This window comes from Aegilops tauschii, chromosome 2 (genome assembly GCF_002575655.3).
Source record: "Aegilops tauschii subsp. strangulata cultivar AL8/78 chromosome 2, Aet v6.0, whole genome shotgun sequence".
In the NCBI taxonomy this organism is placed as follows: Eukaryota; Viridiplantae; Streptophyta; class Magnoliopsida; order Poales; family Poaceae; genus Aegilops; species Aegilops tauschii.
The window spans coordinates 60,863,717-60,876,487 of NC_053036.3; the positions used below are offsets into that span (position 1 = coordinate 60,863,717).

Below are 12,771 nucleotides of genomic sequence, written 5' to 3' on the forward strand. Positions count from 1 at the left end.
ATAAGAGATGAAAGCTCCACCGAGCCTCCTCAGCGATTTGAAACATCCGACCGTCCATCTCGTTTGCTTGATGAGTTTTGGGTCGTCCGATCGAGCGCATGGAAGAGTTGGGCCGTCGGATCTGGGGCTGGCACTATAGGAATGAATAGTTACTCCCGTTTTGTGCTACCGCTCGTAATTCCAGCGCCCCCACGAGGGCATTTTCGTTATTTCACGTCCTACAGTATAAAACGGGGCCGCTCTTGTGGAGAGGAAACCTAGCCGCCGCCTCCTCGCGCACTCCTGCACTCGCGCCCGCTCCTCCCGCACGCGCGCCGCGCCCTCACCTCTCTCTCCCCCTCCAAACCCTACCCCGCGCCGCTGTCCAGGTCCAGCCCCACGCCGCCATCGTCTTCTTCGCCCAGCCGGCCGCCGCCGCACCGCACGCTCGTGCGCAGGGGCGAGAAGTGGAACCGCCGCCCGCTCCCGGAGCGCGAGGAGGACGAGGTGAGGCAGCGCCCAGATCCACGGCGGCATCGACGCGCCGTCGTCGACCTGAGCCGCCACCGTCCTCGAGGTCGGCCATGGAGGGGGGGGGGGGGGGTTCCGACCCAGCTGCAGCCGTCGTCCAGACCAAGATGCCCAAACGTGAGTCGAAAAAAGATATTTCTATCACGTTGACCATTTTTGGATTGCATCTGCTCGTTCGCTGATTTGGATCTCGTGATTTGGATGCAGAGTTCCTGCTGATCCAGACGAAGATCCTCGATTTCTTCAAGATCCAGCGGCGCCCGGCAGCCGCGGCGGCCGAGCCGCCGGAGGGGAAGAAGAGGAAGCGGAAGGCCGCCAGCGCGCTGGTGGTGTCCGAGAAGAAGAGCAGGAAGCTACCCTTCACCCCCAGCAAGACCCCGTCCGGCGCCTCACGTAGATGGCCTCGCTCGCCACGGCGCTCACGGCCACCAGCGCCGTCTTCAGCAACGACCTCACCTACGTGCCCGGCATGGCGCCCCGGTCCGCCAACCAATCCGCCCTCGTGGCAGGAGGGATGCAGGTCAGACGTTTCCTCCAATTCCACCACCCGATCTCCATTAAATTCAGTGTCACGACGCCATTTCAGTTTTGCTGAAGCTTGGGTGCCATCTCATTTCAGGTGCTGCCAAGGGAGAATGCAGAGACATTGAGCCTATGGAAGAGGATGATGGAGCAAGGGGCCTCTCCTCGTCGTCTTCAATCCGGTGGAAGGGTTAGTACTGTCTGCACAATTCGCTGCTCATTTCTGATCTTGTATGTAGGTGTAGGAGGAGTTATGGGAGCTGATCCAGGACATGGGATGCTAACCATCTACTTGGGAAGGGTTTCTTTCAAATCAGTGAATGGTAACTAACTAACCACGTGTCCACGTCAGAGTTTGATGTTAAGTGCCGATGGAATTTTGAGAGTGGTGATCTGCTCTTTCTTCCTCTTTAGTGCCGACATTTTAATTACTCGGGATATTCTAATGTCATTTGAATTGATATCATTTTTTCACTCATGTTCTTGGGGACAAAATCTTTGTTTGTTTCTTATTGGTGATGCGGTAAGCTGACTTGAACCTTTTTCACCTTCGTCTGTGTAGGATTGGAGCCCTTGAAGAATTTGAATGGAGCATATGTATGCACGTTGCACTTCATCTTAGGCGCGTGCGACTGTTACATGTTAGTTAAGACTTAGTTTTTGTGATGCATACCAGAGATAATGTTTTCTTCGATGATTTAGTTATAGTTGTCGTCAATATTTATCAAAAAGTTAGGTCAGAAAAACAGTCAATCTCAAGCTTTCTAATGAAGTCAGTGGCAAGTAACAAGTTTTTTCCTGTTTGAATTTTCTGTACTTACACCTGCTTTTCGATCTTTTTATACACTGTGAGAGTTGATGTGGAGGTGAAAGCGTGTAATTCTGTAGAGGTTGCCAACACTAAAGTTTTTGACTTTTTTTCCTCTTCGTAGTTGATTTAGTTGAATCCAAAACAATTATCACCAACTGTAGATTTGACCTGGTGATTGAGTTATGCTTCTCAAGGATTATAACTGTAGTTGTTTCCTGTCTAATATTATTTGTCAGCAAATTTCTTTATTGAAATCTTGAATAAGGGAACTATAATAATGCAGAGAAATAACGGTTTTTCTTATTTTGCCAACAGGTGCATGTTATGATTATTGTGTTGAAGTGCTGATTGCTGACCTATGCCTTTGATGTCCATTTCAGTTTCCATTTTAGGTTCTGTTAGTTTACTGAATTAATTTTTCTTGAACTGAACTGTTTCTGTGCGGCCAGTCGGCGCCCCTCTATTTTGTGTGATTGATAAATCCTTCCTCACCTTATTTTGTGTGATTGATAAATACTTGTTTCAGTGGTGCAATGCTTTTTTCTGCTTAAGCATGGTTCTGAGTCTCTGAATCTCGCTGTTACACGAGAATTGTTTTTCCTATGATGGTGGTTGTTGCTTAAGTGTCTTCAGCCTACACCTTCAATATATTTATGATAATTCCTTTTAATAGCATGTTTTTCCAATGATCTTCTGTTGCTTATTTAAGAAACAAATTAGATTCTCATGTCCTTTAATAGTTATTTATGTACCTGCCTAAGAAGATCATGCCAATTTCTTAAGCAGTGGGTAGTGGTAACGAGTTTCCTAAGCTGACTTTGAGTTTCAATTACAACATAGGCCCATCTGTTACTTTCTAACGTTTGGTGTTTCCGCAGATATGTAATGATGTTGCAATTGCTAAGATAATGGAAGCAACACTTATTTTGCCAGTTCTGAAGCAGGACCAAATATGGAAAGACCAGGCGTAAGTGCTACTTTCTCTTGTACTAGGTGTCCCTCTTTTCTGAATAATCACATTGCCTTCGCTTAATCTGCTAATTTGAGTCGTTTGTGGTTCCTTCCTAAGCTCCTAACTAACTGCATAGATACTAATTATTAGTATATTGTGCTACACCATAATTAGTGCTAAGTGAGCTGTGTCTATGGTTTACACTGTCATCCGTGAAGCCGGCGCTGTCATCTTCTCGCGTGGCTGCCTCCAGCCCATCCAACCCTCTGCTCTCCTCCACCAGGTGAAAGCAGCACCACCGCACACGCCCTGCCGTCGTGACTGCCGATGACCTACGGGCCCGTCTCTCTCTCAATCTCAATCTCCTTGTGGACTGAAAGTTGGTGCCATGTGATAATTTTATGTGATTTGATGCCTCTGGTTCTTCCATGATAATTATGTTTGTTGTCTTGAAGGATGGCGTGGTTGATGCAATCCGTGTATCCCTCACGGATCCACTTGGAACTCAGGCTGCAAACCATCAAATAGGTGCAGTAATGAACTTTTCCTTTCCCAAGCATTTCATTTTCATCTTGTTTTTGGTTGCTATACTGTAATGTTTTTTTTTCAGTAGTGCTTTGCCTTATCTTTCCCTATAATTTTTTTTAATAATAAAGCACGGATTGACTTTGTCGGGTTCACCGTCACAATACGCTTCTTCCCGTGATTTTACGCTTTCAGTTTGAATTTAAAATATATTCGAGGTGGTACTAAATTTTATAATTTCCGTCCGTCTTGACTTGTCCGTACGTCAGCTTTCATCTCGCGTCCTCAAATATTAGATTCAACCTAGGCAGCCCATTATTCTGGTCCACGACCCATTATTCTGGTCCACCTAGCCCAACAACAAATAGAAATCAGAGAGCTAAGACGAGGGCGGACTCTCGATCAGTTTGGAGTTTTCCCTTGACCCTCCCATAAATATGGGCTCAAGATTCAGGAAAGAGAGAAGGGGAGGAGGTGGATCCCCTGGAGGCGGAAGGAGCCGGTTGACGGCCGATCTGACGGGGCACTTCATCTCGACCATGAGACCGCGGTAGTATACGGTCGCACACATCAGCCATCTCATCAAGCGAGGACGCGGGGGGCGCTGCCATCGCTGCTTTTGAGAACCCACCGGTCCAGCGGACAGCCATGGTCGATTGGAGCTGCTAAGACAGCGGCGGCGCAGGCGCGCAACCCCACTTTGAGGTGTGGTGGCTCGTGTCAAGGAACCAAGTGTCAGGCAGAGCCGGGGGAGGCACGGGGAGATGCCACCAGCAGTATCTCCAACGGGGCGTGATGCGAGGGCTGCCCGCGCGAGCTTGGACACGATCGAAGCCATAGCCATGGTACGTTGGCAGGCAGCAGAGCAGAGAACCACCTCGTCACGGTTAGATCTACTCGTTTGTTACGGAGATCGCGGAAGGGAACACAATCAGGAGCAGGATTCTAGCTGCGCGAGAGCTCTATCGGGCAACTTCAGGCCGTGCCCCGCACGCATGCATGGCCAGGGGAACAATTAGGGCTGACCGCTTTGGTCAGAACCCAACTGAACATTTTATTTTTGGACGGGAACCCAACTGACCATTAGGAAGGTGATTGTACGCATGTCATATGCTTCTTCCCCGCTGACGTGCATGTCAGAAGATTATAGCCATGGAATTGTGATAAGTAGTACAATATGTAATCTCTTTTGTATGAAACCCTATGGAAATGGTTCTGGATTTAGGGTTTGTGCACGACTGCACGTCGGCGTACCCAAGTTATATAGAGCGAAGGGTCTCTTGAAGTCGCTGGATCGCTCTTGCCTTCGATCTTCTCCGCACAGAATTATACACTGAGTCTCAGCCCAGGGCATGTGTGGGCTGTGCAAACATTTTCTCAACCCATGCAAAAAAAAACATTTTCTGAACTTGTGGATTTTTTTTAACTGGGACATTTTTTGAATCTGAGATTTTTCTGAATAAACACGAAGAATTTTGAAAATTCCTCGAACATTTTTTAAAACACAAACATTTTTTTAATTGTTCAGACAATTTGAAAAATAGGAACAAATTTTGAAAATAAGAACATTTTTAAAAATTCCCAAGCAGTTTTTCAAAAAGAAAAAGTAAAAGAAAAACAAAAGAAAAAAAGAAAAGAAAAGAAAAAAGAAAAGGAAATAGAAACAGAAACAAAAAAAAAAGAGAAAAGAGAAACAAAAGAAAACAGAAGAAAAAACAGAATTCCTTTGCTAGATGGATGCAAAATTCAAGTGGTATTTACGGATGTACCGATACGCTTCGTTTATGGCAAGACCTGCTTATGGAGGTGTGTACACGCTTGGAGGCCATGGCGAGGGATACTTGTATCCGACATGAATGGCAGCAAGATCTTTCGATTGACCCTCCTACGTCTTAGGCGTTATACATACTCCATATGATTACGTCTTTTTCGGGGTTTCTTTTTCTAAACTTGGACTTGGTTATGACTGTGTGCATCTTAATTATACAAGGCCGGGTGTAATGCTTAAACATTTTAAGTAATAAAGCACCCGTGTGTACTGTGTTCAAAAAAGTAATAAAGCGCCCTTTATCAGAAATTAGCCAACAAATGCATTATGTGTGCACAATTACTAGGTAAGAGTGAGAGGGTGCGGTGGAAGAAGAAGACTAGAAGAGTGATCCCATGGTAAAAAGAAAGTTGACAATGCTATGTAATATGCATGATAAGGATATATTTAGACACGATTGACATTGAATCATCAGGAATATTTGCCTTGTTGCGACGCACAGGCAATTAACTAGGACCCTGATATTCACTACACGTGTGGCATAATGGACACACGACCACACGACTCGTCCGATCGTATAAAAAACCAGCCCACACAACCCTGTGTGGGCGAACATTAAAACTATCCACACGTGTGGCAGGAGAATCCCATGGCCCGAACGCACTATCCATCTCCCCCGACAGGCCAGCCCAGATTTTATTTTGCTTTCACAAATAAAGCCAAGTTGTTTCGTGCTAGGAAAAAATGTCATCATCTTTAAAAAGCAGAAGAAAAAACGCCATCATAAAAAAAAAACTAAAAATGCCCATGGCAGATTCGTAGTAAAAATTAACCATGGCAGGTTCATAGTAAAAAATCAAATGTCCATGGCAAAAAAATAGATGGTTTGTGCACAAATCTTAGTTGCCGTATACGAATGATTTCTATTAAAAATTGTCATTGGTCTAAAAGTGCCGGAATTGACATGGTCTAAATATTAAACAATGCCAAAGCAAAACTGCATGTTGAATATACCCATGTTGAAAATTTGCCATGACATCTCTACTGTTATATGATGATTGAACCAAAAAAAGACCTTGATTGCAAAAGATGGCAAATTGTATGAATTTGCCATGGCAAACAGTGTTGTTTCCCAACCTAAAAACATGGCAAGTTTGCTGGGGGGGGGGGGGGGCATATCAACCTTGCCATCACATAAAATTTCAAAAAAAATTGCCGTGTGTTAAAAAACAAAACAAAATCCTAGAAACTTGACATGTACATTTTGAATCGTCGATTGATAGGTACATTCAAATTGCCATGACATGCATAGATTTCATCTTAAAATTACACAGAGACCTATCAAAAGGGGACAATTGGTAGGTGGAACACACACTTTTTGAAGGATGGCAAGTTTGCCATATTTTAGAAATTTTCAGAATTTGCCATGTTTTAGAGAAAGAGCATTCGTATGTAAAAAAAATGTAAATTTGCCATGTTTGTAGAAGATAAAATTGCAATGGAAAATAAGAAAAGTAAATTTTCCATGGTCCACAAAGAAGATAAAAATGCCATGGAAAAAAGGTTAATTTGCCATGGCTATGGAATAAGATTTGCCATGGCAAATTATATGGCCTAAAAGTACTAGAATTGCCATGGTCTAAGTAGTAAACAATGGCAAAGCAAAACTGCAGATTGAATATACCTATAGTAAAAAATAGGTTAAAAATTTGCCATGACATCTCTACTGCTATATGATGGCAAATTGTATGAATTTGCCATGGAAAATATTGTTGTTTCCCAAGATAAAAACATGGCAAGTTTGTCCGCGGGGGTGCATATCAACTTGCCATCACATAAAATTTCAAACAAAATACCATGTGTTCGAAAAACAAAACAAAAATCATGGTCGTCGTCACGGAGGACGACCTCTTGGTCAGCGTCTAGGCCGGGGGAGGCGCTACATTGCCATGGTCAAATAAAAAGTAATTTTTGCCATGTTGCAAAAGAAAAAGAACATTGCCATGATCCATAAACTACATTTGCCATGCTTGAACTTAATTTGCCATGATGCAATAAAATTGCGATGGTATTAAACAAGAAACATGAGTAAATCTAATGTTGCCATGGGCCATGGCAACTTTGTTGGAAAAATGTTATATATATCATGATCCATGGACTACAAAATGCCATGATCCATACAATATAATTGCCATGATACATACATTAAATTTTCCATCGGCATAGGTGCCACATGGCGGCTCCTGGGAGCTCAGGCACATGCTATGCGGACGGCTTTGCCAGCAGCATAGTTTTGGTCAATTTTCTGAGGAGTGATAAACTATCCGAGAATCACTCATGGTACATTCAACTCATTGGTCAGCGGAGCGGAGCCCAAGTGGATTAAGGGAATAAGATTGAGAAAGTTTTAAAGGCATTTGAGCAGTAGACATTGAGAAGCAGCAAGCTGGTTTCACTAGTACAAAACCATGCTTTGCAGGCGATTTTTGTACATGGACTGACGGCAATTACCCAATCCACCTGAAAGCCTACGCCGCTAATACTCAGGAAGCCAGAGAAGGTTATCTGAACTGCCTCGAGTGGTCAGAGCACTAAATGCGGTTTCGAAACTAAGAGGAAGAAAAAAAATTCCTCTTTGTGATCTGCGTAGTGTGTATCCTCCTATAGAGTTATAGACATATACAATATGCGTATATACCGGTGTCTGTGTCCGCTCACCAAAATACCCGGACCGACCAATCTTAATCCCCCAGTAGTAGCAAAGCAATCTTAATAACCATTATTAAGAACAGCCTCTGCTTCGTGTGACGCCAGTACATAGGCCAGCTAATTAAGTGAGCGAGCAAAGCATATGCCCGTTCTCACTTCACTATCGTCCTCTGCCTCTCTTGCTCGTCCTCTTCCTCCTCTAAGGAAACACGTACGTACATGCTGTCCATGTCGAAGCATCGAACACACAATCGGGGCTTCCGTAGCTAGGCAGCATCCTGTCGCCGTACGTGCTTCGTCTGTCGATATGGTGCACGACAAAAGTACCCTCTTGATCTTCGTCGTCGTGGTGGCCGCTCATGCGAGAGCTAGCGCCACCGTACCGGCTATTTGTTCCGCTCATGTATGTGTTGTCCGGACGGGTACCTACAGTCCTTCACACATCAGAGGCGCTCCACTAGCTTAACTGCTCACGAAAAATGGCCTCGAAACGTCTCGCTCTTCCTGCTGTGGTTGCTTGCCTCGTCCAACTCATGCTACCACAAGCTCGGTGTCATGGCGTTGGAAGGGCTCTAATGCCTGGAGGGCTGCGTCATGTATCCGGCGCAAATAGCAGCAGCATCAATCATGTATTGCCTAATATTTCCTTTTTTCTTGCGTGTTTATTTTTCACTCAAGAACTCACAAGGATAATGCATATGGTCTGACGTGGCAATAAGATTGCTGTTACACATACAATAATACGAGTACAGGACTCTGCAATTGCGTGGGCATTCGCTGTTTCAAGAAGTTAAATACTTTGTGTTAACTAAATAACTAGGGTTATTTTGACGCAGTGGGCTGGGTACCAGACCGGAGAGGGGCGGGGAGGAGAGTTCTACGGCGGCAGCGCCAGGATCAACGCGTGGGACCTGGAACTGAAGCCCGATCAGGCCAGCTCGTCGGTCATGTGGCTCGCCAGCGGCAACAATCAGATCATGTCGGGTTTCATGGTACGTTCCTGCTTCACATCCCTCTCTCTCTCTAATCACCACAGGATCCACACGTCCATCATCACTCTGTTGCGTTGCAGGTATCCCCCGAGCAGTACAACGACACCGATCTCCATTTCTTCGTGTCATGGACGGTACGTGCGTGCGTGCACCATTGATAAGCTGCGCAGCTAAACCAGGAGGACTACGTGCTGATGTGGTGTTTGTTGTCTCGATCAGGCCGATGGGTTCAACGCCACGGGCTGCATGGACACGGACTGCCAGGGCTTCGTGGGCTCCACGCCGCCGGCCAGCGTCTCCCCCGGGTCGACGGTCACGCCGACGTCCGTCTACCACGGCAACCAGACCGAGTACACCGTCACCATCCTCCAGGTTCGACCCTGACGACGGCCACCGGCGAGCTGGTCTCACGTACCCATCTGCTGCTGTGCTTCATTCGGTTCGTTTGGTGCTTTGCCGCAGGTGGCTGGGAACTGGTCCCTCATCGTGGACCCGTCGGGGGAGAACGAGACGGTCGGGTACTTGCCCGGCTCACTGTTCACGGGCCTGGCGAGCAACGCGACGGTGGTCGGCTGGGGAGGCAACGCGCAGTCGTCGTCCGGCGCCGGGCCGCCGATGGGGAGCGGACACGGGCCGGACGAGGGGGACGGCGTCGCGGCCTACGTGGCCAGCATCGCGGTGTACGATTCCAAGGGGAACGCCACCGCCCCGGCGGCCGGGAACGTGACGTCGCTCACGGACGCCGGAGACTGCTACGGTGCCAGCGATTACGAGGTCGGAAAGGACGACGGCGGGTTCTTCTATTACGGGGGGCCTCAAGGTTGCAACCACTAAAATGTGAGGATGGCTTCATCATGGGTGTCGAGACTCGAGACCAACAGTAGTCATCAGATATGATGAATAAGTGGATGATTTATAATTACAGTACTACATTTTATCTAGCAAACATGCATGTGCGGTTACAAATAATGTATGCTCATAGCACAATGAGCACGACTCAAGACCCGCTTTAGGTCCACGTTACCTATTTCAACAGTCTCCTCCGTGTTGTTGCTTATTCTCCTTGATAGCAACGCATCTGAGCGTGGTTAATTATGTGATGATCTGGGCCACCGCGCGCGCGCACACACCCGAGCTAGAGCCTACACCTAGTCCATAGACCATCCCTCGTACGCCCACTTACTTTCTGCCAATAGATGCAAATGCAATCCTGAAGATACCTACTTGCACTAACAACACCGAGGATTTCTGGGCTTGGTATTCGGACAGAAAGGGCAGGTTCACGGTAGCCTCCGCGTACAATTTCTTGTTAAAAACGAAGCTGCAGAGAGAAGAGTGGTTACAGGGAAGAGGTGGTTCATCAAGTGTTCAGAGAGACGAAAAGTCCTGGTGCTCCTTGTGGAAACTAAAGATTCCCTCGAAGATCAGAATCTTCTTATGGCGGCTGACGCCCCATCATTCACTCCCTACCACCGATGTTCTAAAGAAGCGCAACATGTCAGTTCAAGATGCATATGTCCGCTCTGCGGATGTCAGGATTCATGGAGACATGCCCTAGTTTCATGCACTATGTCCAGATGCATTTGGGCGTTGTCCGATGATGTGATGGTTCAGCGCATGTCTGCCAACATGGAACCCAATGCGAGATTGTGGTTATTTGAACTCAGCGATGAATTGGATCAAGCGAGCTTCACGGCGATGGCCGTCACTCTCTTGTCCATATGGTATGCTAGACGCAAAGCGGTCTATGAATCCATCTTTCAAAGTCCCCAACAGACAATTTCCTTTGTAAACAACTTTATAGCAGAACTGGGGCAGCTTGCTAATAGCCCAGAGAGACAAAGTGCAGCAGCAATACCATCTGCACAGCCTGAACGGTGGTTACCACCTCCTAATGGCGCTGTGAAAGTAAACGTTGATGGTGCTGTAGCAAGATCCCGTCGTGGGGGAGGAGCGGTAGCAGCTGTTTGCAGAGACCAATTTGGTATGTATCTAGGCTCCTCGGCGGTGGTCTTCCAAGGAATAAATGATCCTCTAATTTTGGAGACTTATGCATGCCGTGAAGCGTTAGCACTTGCTGATGATCTCGCCGTCCAAACTATTTGTGTGGCCTCAGACTGTCAAGGAGTGGTGAATGACATCAACAAGGGGACAGGAGGTCCAAATGCTGCCATAGTACATGAAATATTGACTCGTTGTGAGAGTTTTTCTTCTTTTTCTTTTATACATGAGCGTAGGAACTTCAATTATGAGGCTCATAATCTCGCCAAGTTTGCTTGTAATCTAGGTGTAGGTGGACATGTTTGGTTGGGCGTCCCACATGACCCAAACAGTGTACCTATGACCGTTGTTTCGAATGAATAAAGATGCGAGATTTCTCAAAAAGAAACTTACTTTTAAATTGTATACTCCCTCCGTCTCGGTTTAGAGGGCGTGCGCGTAGTTCTAGGTCATCCATTTGACTAACTAAATATGGTCACATGTCACCAAAAGTATATCATTGGATTCTTAAGCGGATGTAGTTTCTAAACATATATTTTTATCACATATAATACATATATAGCTAGTTAAATTCTCAACCTAGAACAACGTGCATGCCCTGTAAACCGAGACGGAGGGAGTATTTTTTTTGAATATGCATCAACATCACATTCTTCTAAAACACAAACACGTTTATATCACATGGAATTCCTTTTAAAGAGCGTGAATATTTTTTAAAATTACCAATATATTTTAAGCACATAATCACTTTTCAGGATTACATGAACTTTCTTTTTGAGAAAAGGGTGAACATTTTTTCAATTATATGAATATTTTTTAATATGTGAACACGTTTTTCTTAAAACCGCACAAACATTTTAAAATGCATGAACGAGTTTTAAAAATTAGATGACATCATTCAAAAGGCACAAACACATTTTCAATGACACAAAAATTAAAATGTGTGAACACTTTCCGTCATTCAAAAGGAACAAACACATTTTAAATGACACACAAAATTGAAACATGTGAAGACATTTCGTGAGTTAACTACACATATTGGATTCGGAGTGTAATAGTTCTAAAAAAAGATTTGGAGTGTAATACACGTGCGTGTGGCATTTTTTTTCTTTTAATTCATTTTCTTCCTGAGACGCGTCGGAGTTTAATTCTCTTTTTTACACATCATTCTTTCTTTTAATTCTTTTCCTTCCTTCGTGAGGCGCAACTGAGTTTATTCCTTATTTTTTAGTTCCTTTCCTTCCTGCTCATATTTGTGAGCAAACGAGGACTGAATCCTCACCTTCTGCTTAGGTTCTTGAGGGCTGAAGCTGCTTATTAATTTAAATTATACTCCCTCCGTTTTAAAATAGATGACTTAACTTTGTACTAACTTTGTATTAAGGTTAATATAAAGTTGAGTCATCTATTTTGAAACAGAGGGAGTAGATGTATAGTATTAATCACTGAGATGAGATGTAAGTGAGGTGGGACAAATAGGCAAACGAATCCTACATCGCACACACAATCATGTGGTATCTCGTGGACCATGGCCTTTCTGGCTCTGACATCGGTAGCTAGTTTGGTCTCGGAGACGACAATGCCTATTTTTTGCTCTCCCGGGTTGCATGATTGGCTGGGCCGCCATTGCAGCCGGGTCACACAACACCGGGCTGTCGCAACTCACGCGAGGCCCAGGCGAGAGACGGGTGCTGCATCTCTGCTTAGACTAGTCACAACGGAAAATAACATACACTAGTAACATACACATATTCCTAGACTATATTACTACCTTTCATAATGGATAGTAACATAAAGTATGGTAACATGCAAAGTCTCATTTATTAAGTTATAGACTCATATTGCATTGGGACATGTGATGTTACAGTAACGAGCTAAGTTACTCAAACTACCTCTCTCCTCATTAACTCATTGCCACATAAGCAAATTTGTTGAGTTGGACACGATGTTACTGCTGAAGTTACTCCCACTGTGGCTAGTC

At 45.2% G+C, this 12,771-nt stretch overlaps 1 protein-coding gene across 15 annotated transcripts; it reads left to right on the forward strand.

Moving 5' to 3' along the window:
- Positions 1-270: 270 nt before the first annotated feature.
- On the forward strand, positions 271-9,822 carry LOC109746400 (protein neprosin-like). Of its 15 annotated transcripts, none has more exons than XM_040401593.3 (11): positions 271-627; positions 718-1,030; positions 1,130-1,355; positions 1,595-1,673; positions 2,159-2,235; positions 2,722-2,810; positions 3,014-3,323; positions 8,634-8,789; positions 8,870-8,923; positions 9,009-9,161; positions 9,252-9,822. In XM_040401593.3, the coding sequence occupies exons 8-11, from the start codon at positions 8,745-8,747 to the stop codon at positions 9,621-9,623; spliced, it is 624 nt and encodes a 207-aa protein (XP_040257527.1). In that variant the 5' UTR covers positions 271-627; positions 718-1,030; positions 1,130-1,355; positions 1,595-1,673; positions 2,159-2,235; positions 2,722-2,810; positions 3,014-3,323; positions 8,634-8,744; the 3' UTR covers positions 9,624-9,822. The 15 variants fall into 15 exon arrangements, with proteins under 15 accessions (XP_040257527.1, XP_045088521.1, XP_045088523.1 ...); XM_045232586.2 differs by lacking the exon at positions 2,159-2,235 and having other exon boundaries at positions 3,014-3,174; positions 3,251-3,323; XM_045232588.2 differs by lacking the exon at positions 2,159-2,235 and having other exon boundaries at positions 3,014-3,137; positions 3,251-3,323.
- Positions 9,823-12,771: the final 2,949 nt, after the last annotated feature.

Excerpts from the sequence above, each read along its gene's own strand:
- LOC109746400 (XM_045232587.2), top strand. The coding sequence starts at position 8,745 with ATGTGGCTCGCCAGCGGCAACAATCAGATCATGTCGGGTTTCATG. Across the intron at positions 8,924-9,008 it reads ATTTCTTCGTGTCATGGACG|GCCGATGGGTTCAACGCCAC; the intron begins GTACGTGCGTGC and ends TGTCTCGATCAG. Across the intron at positions 9,162-9,251 it reads ACACCGTCACCATCCTCCAG|GTGGCTGGGAACTGGTCCCT; the intron begins GTTCGACCCTGA and ends GCTTTGCCGCAG.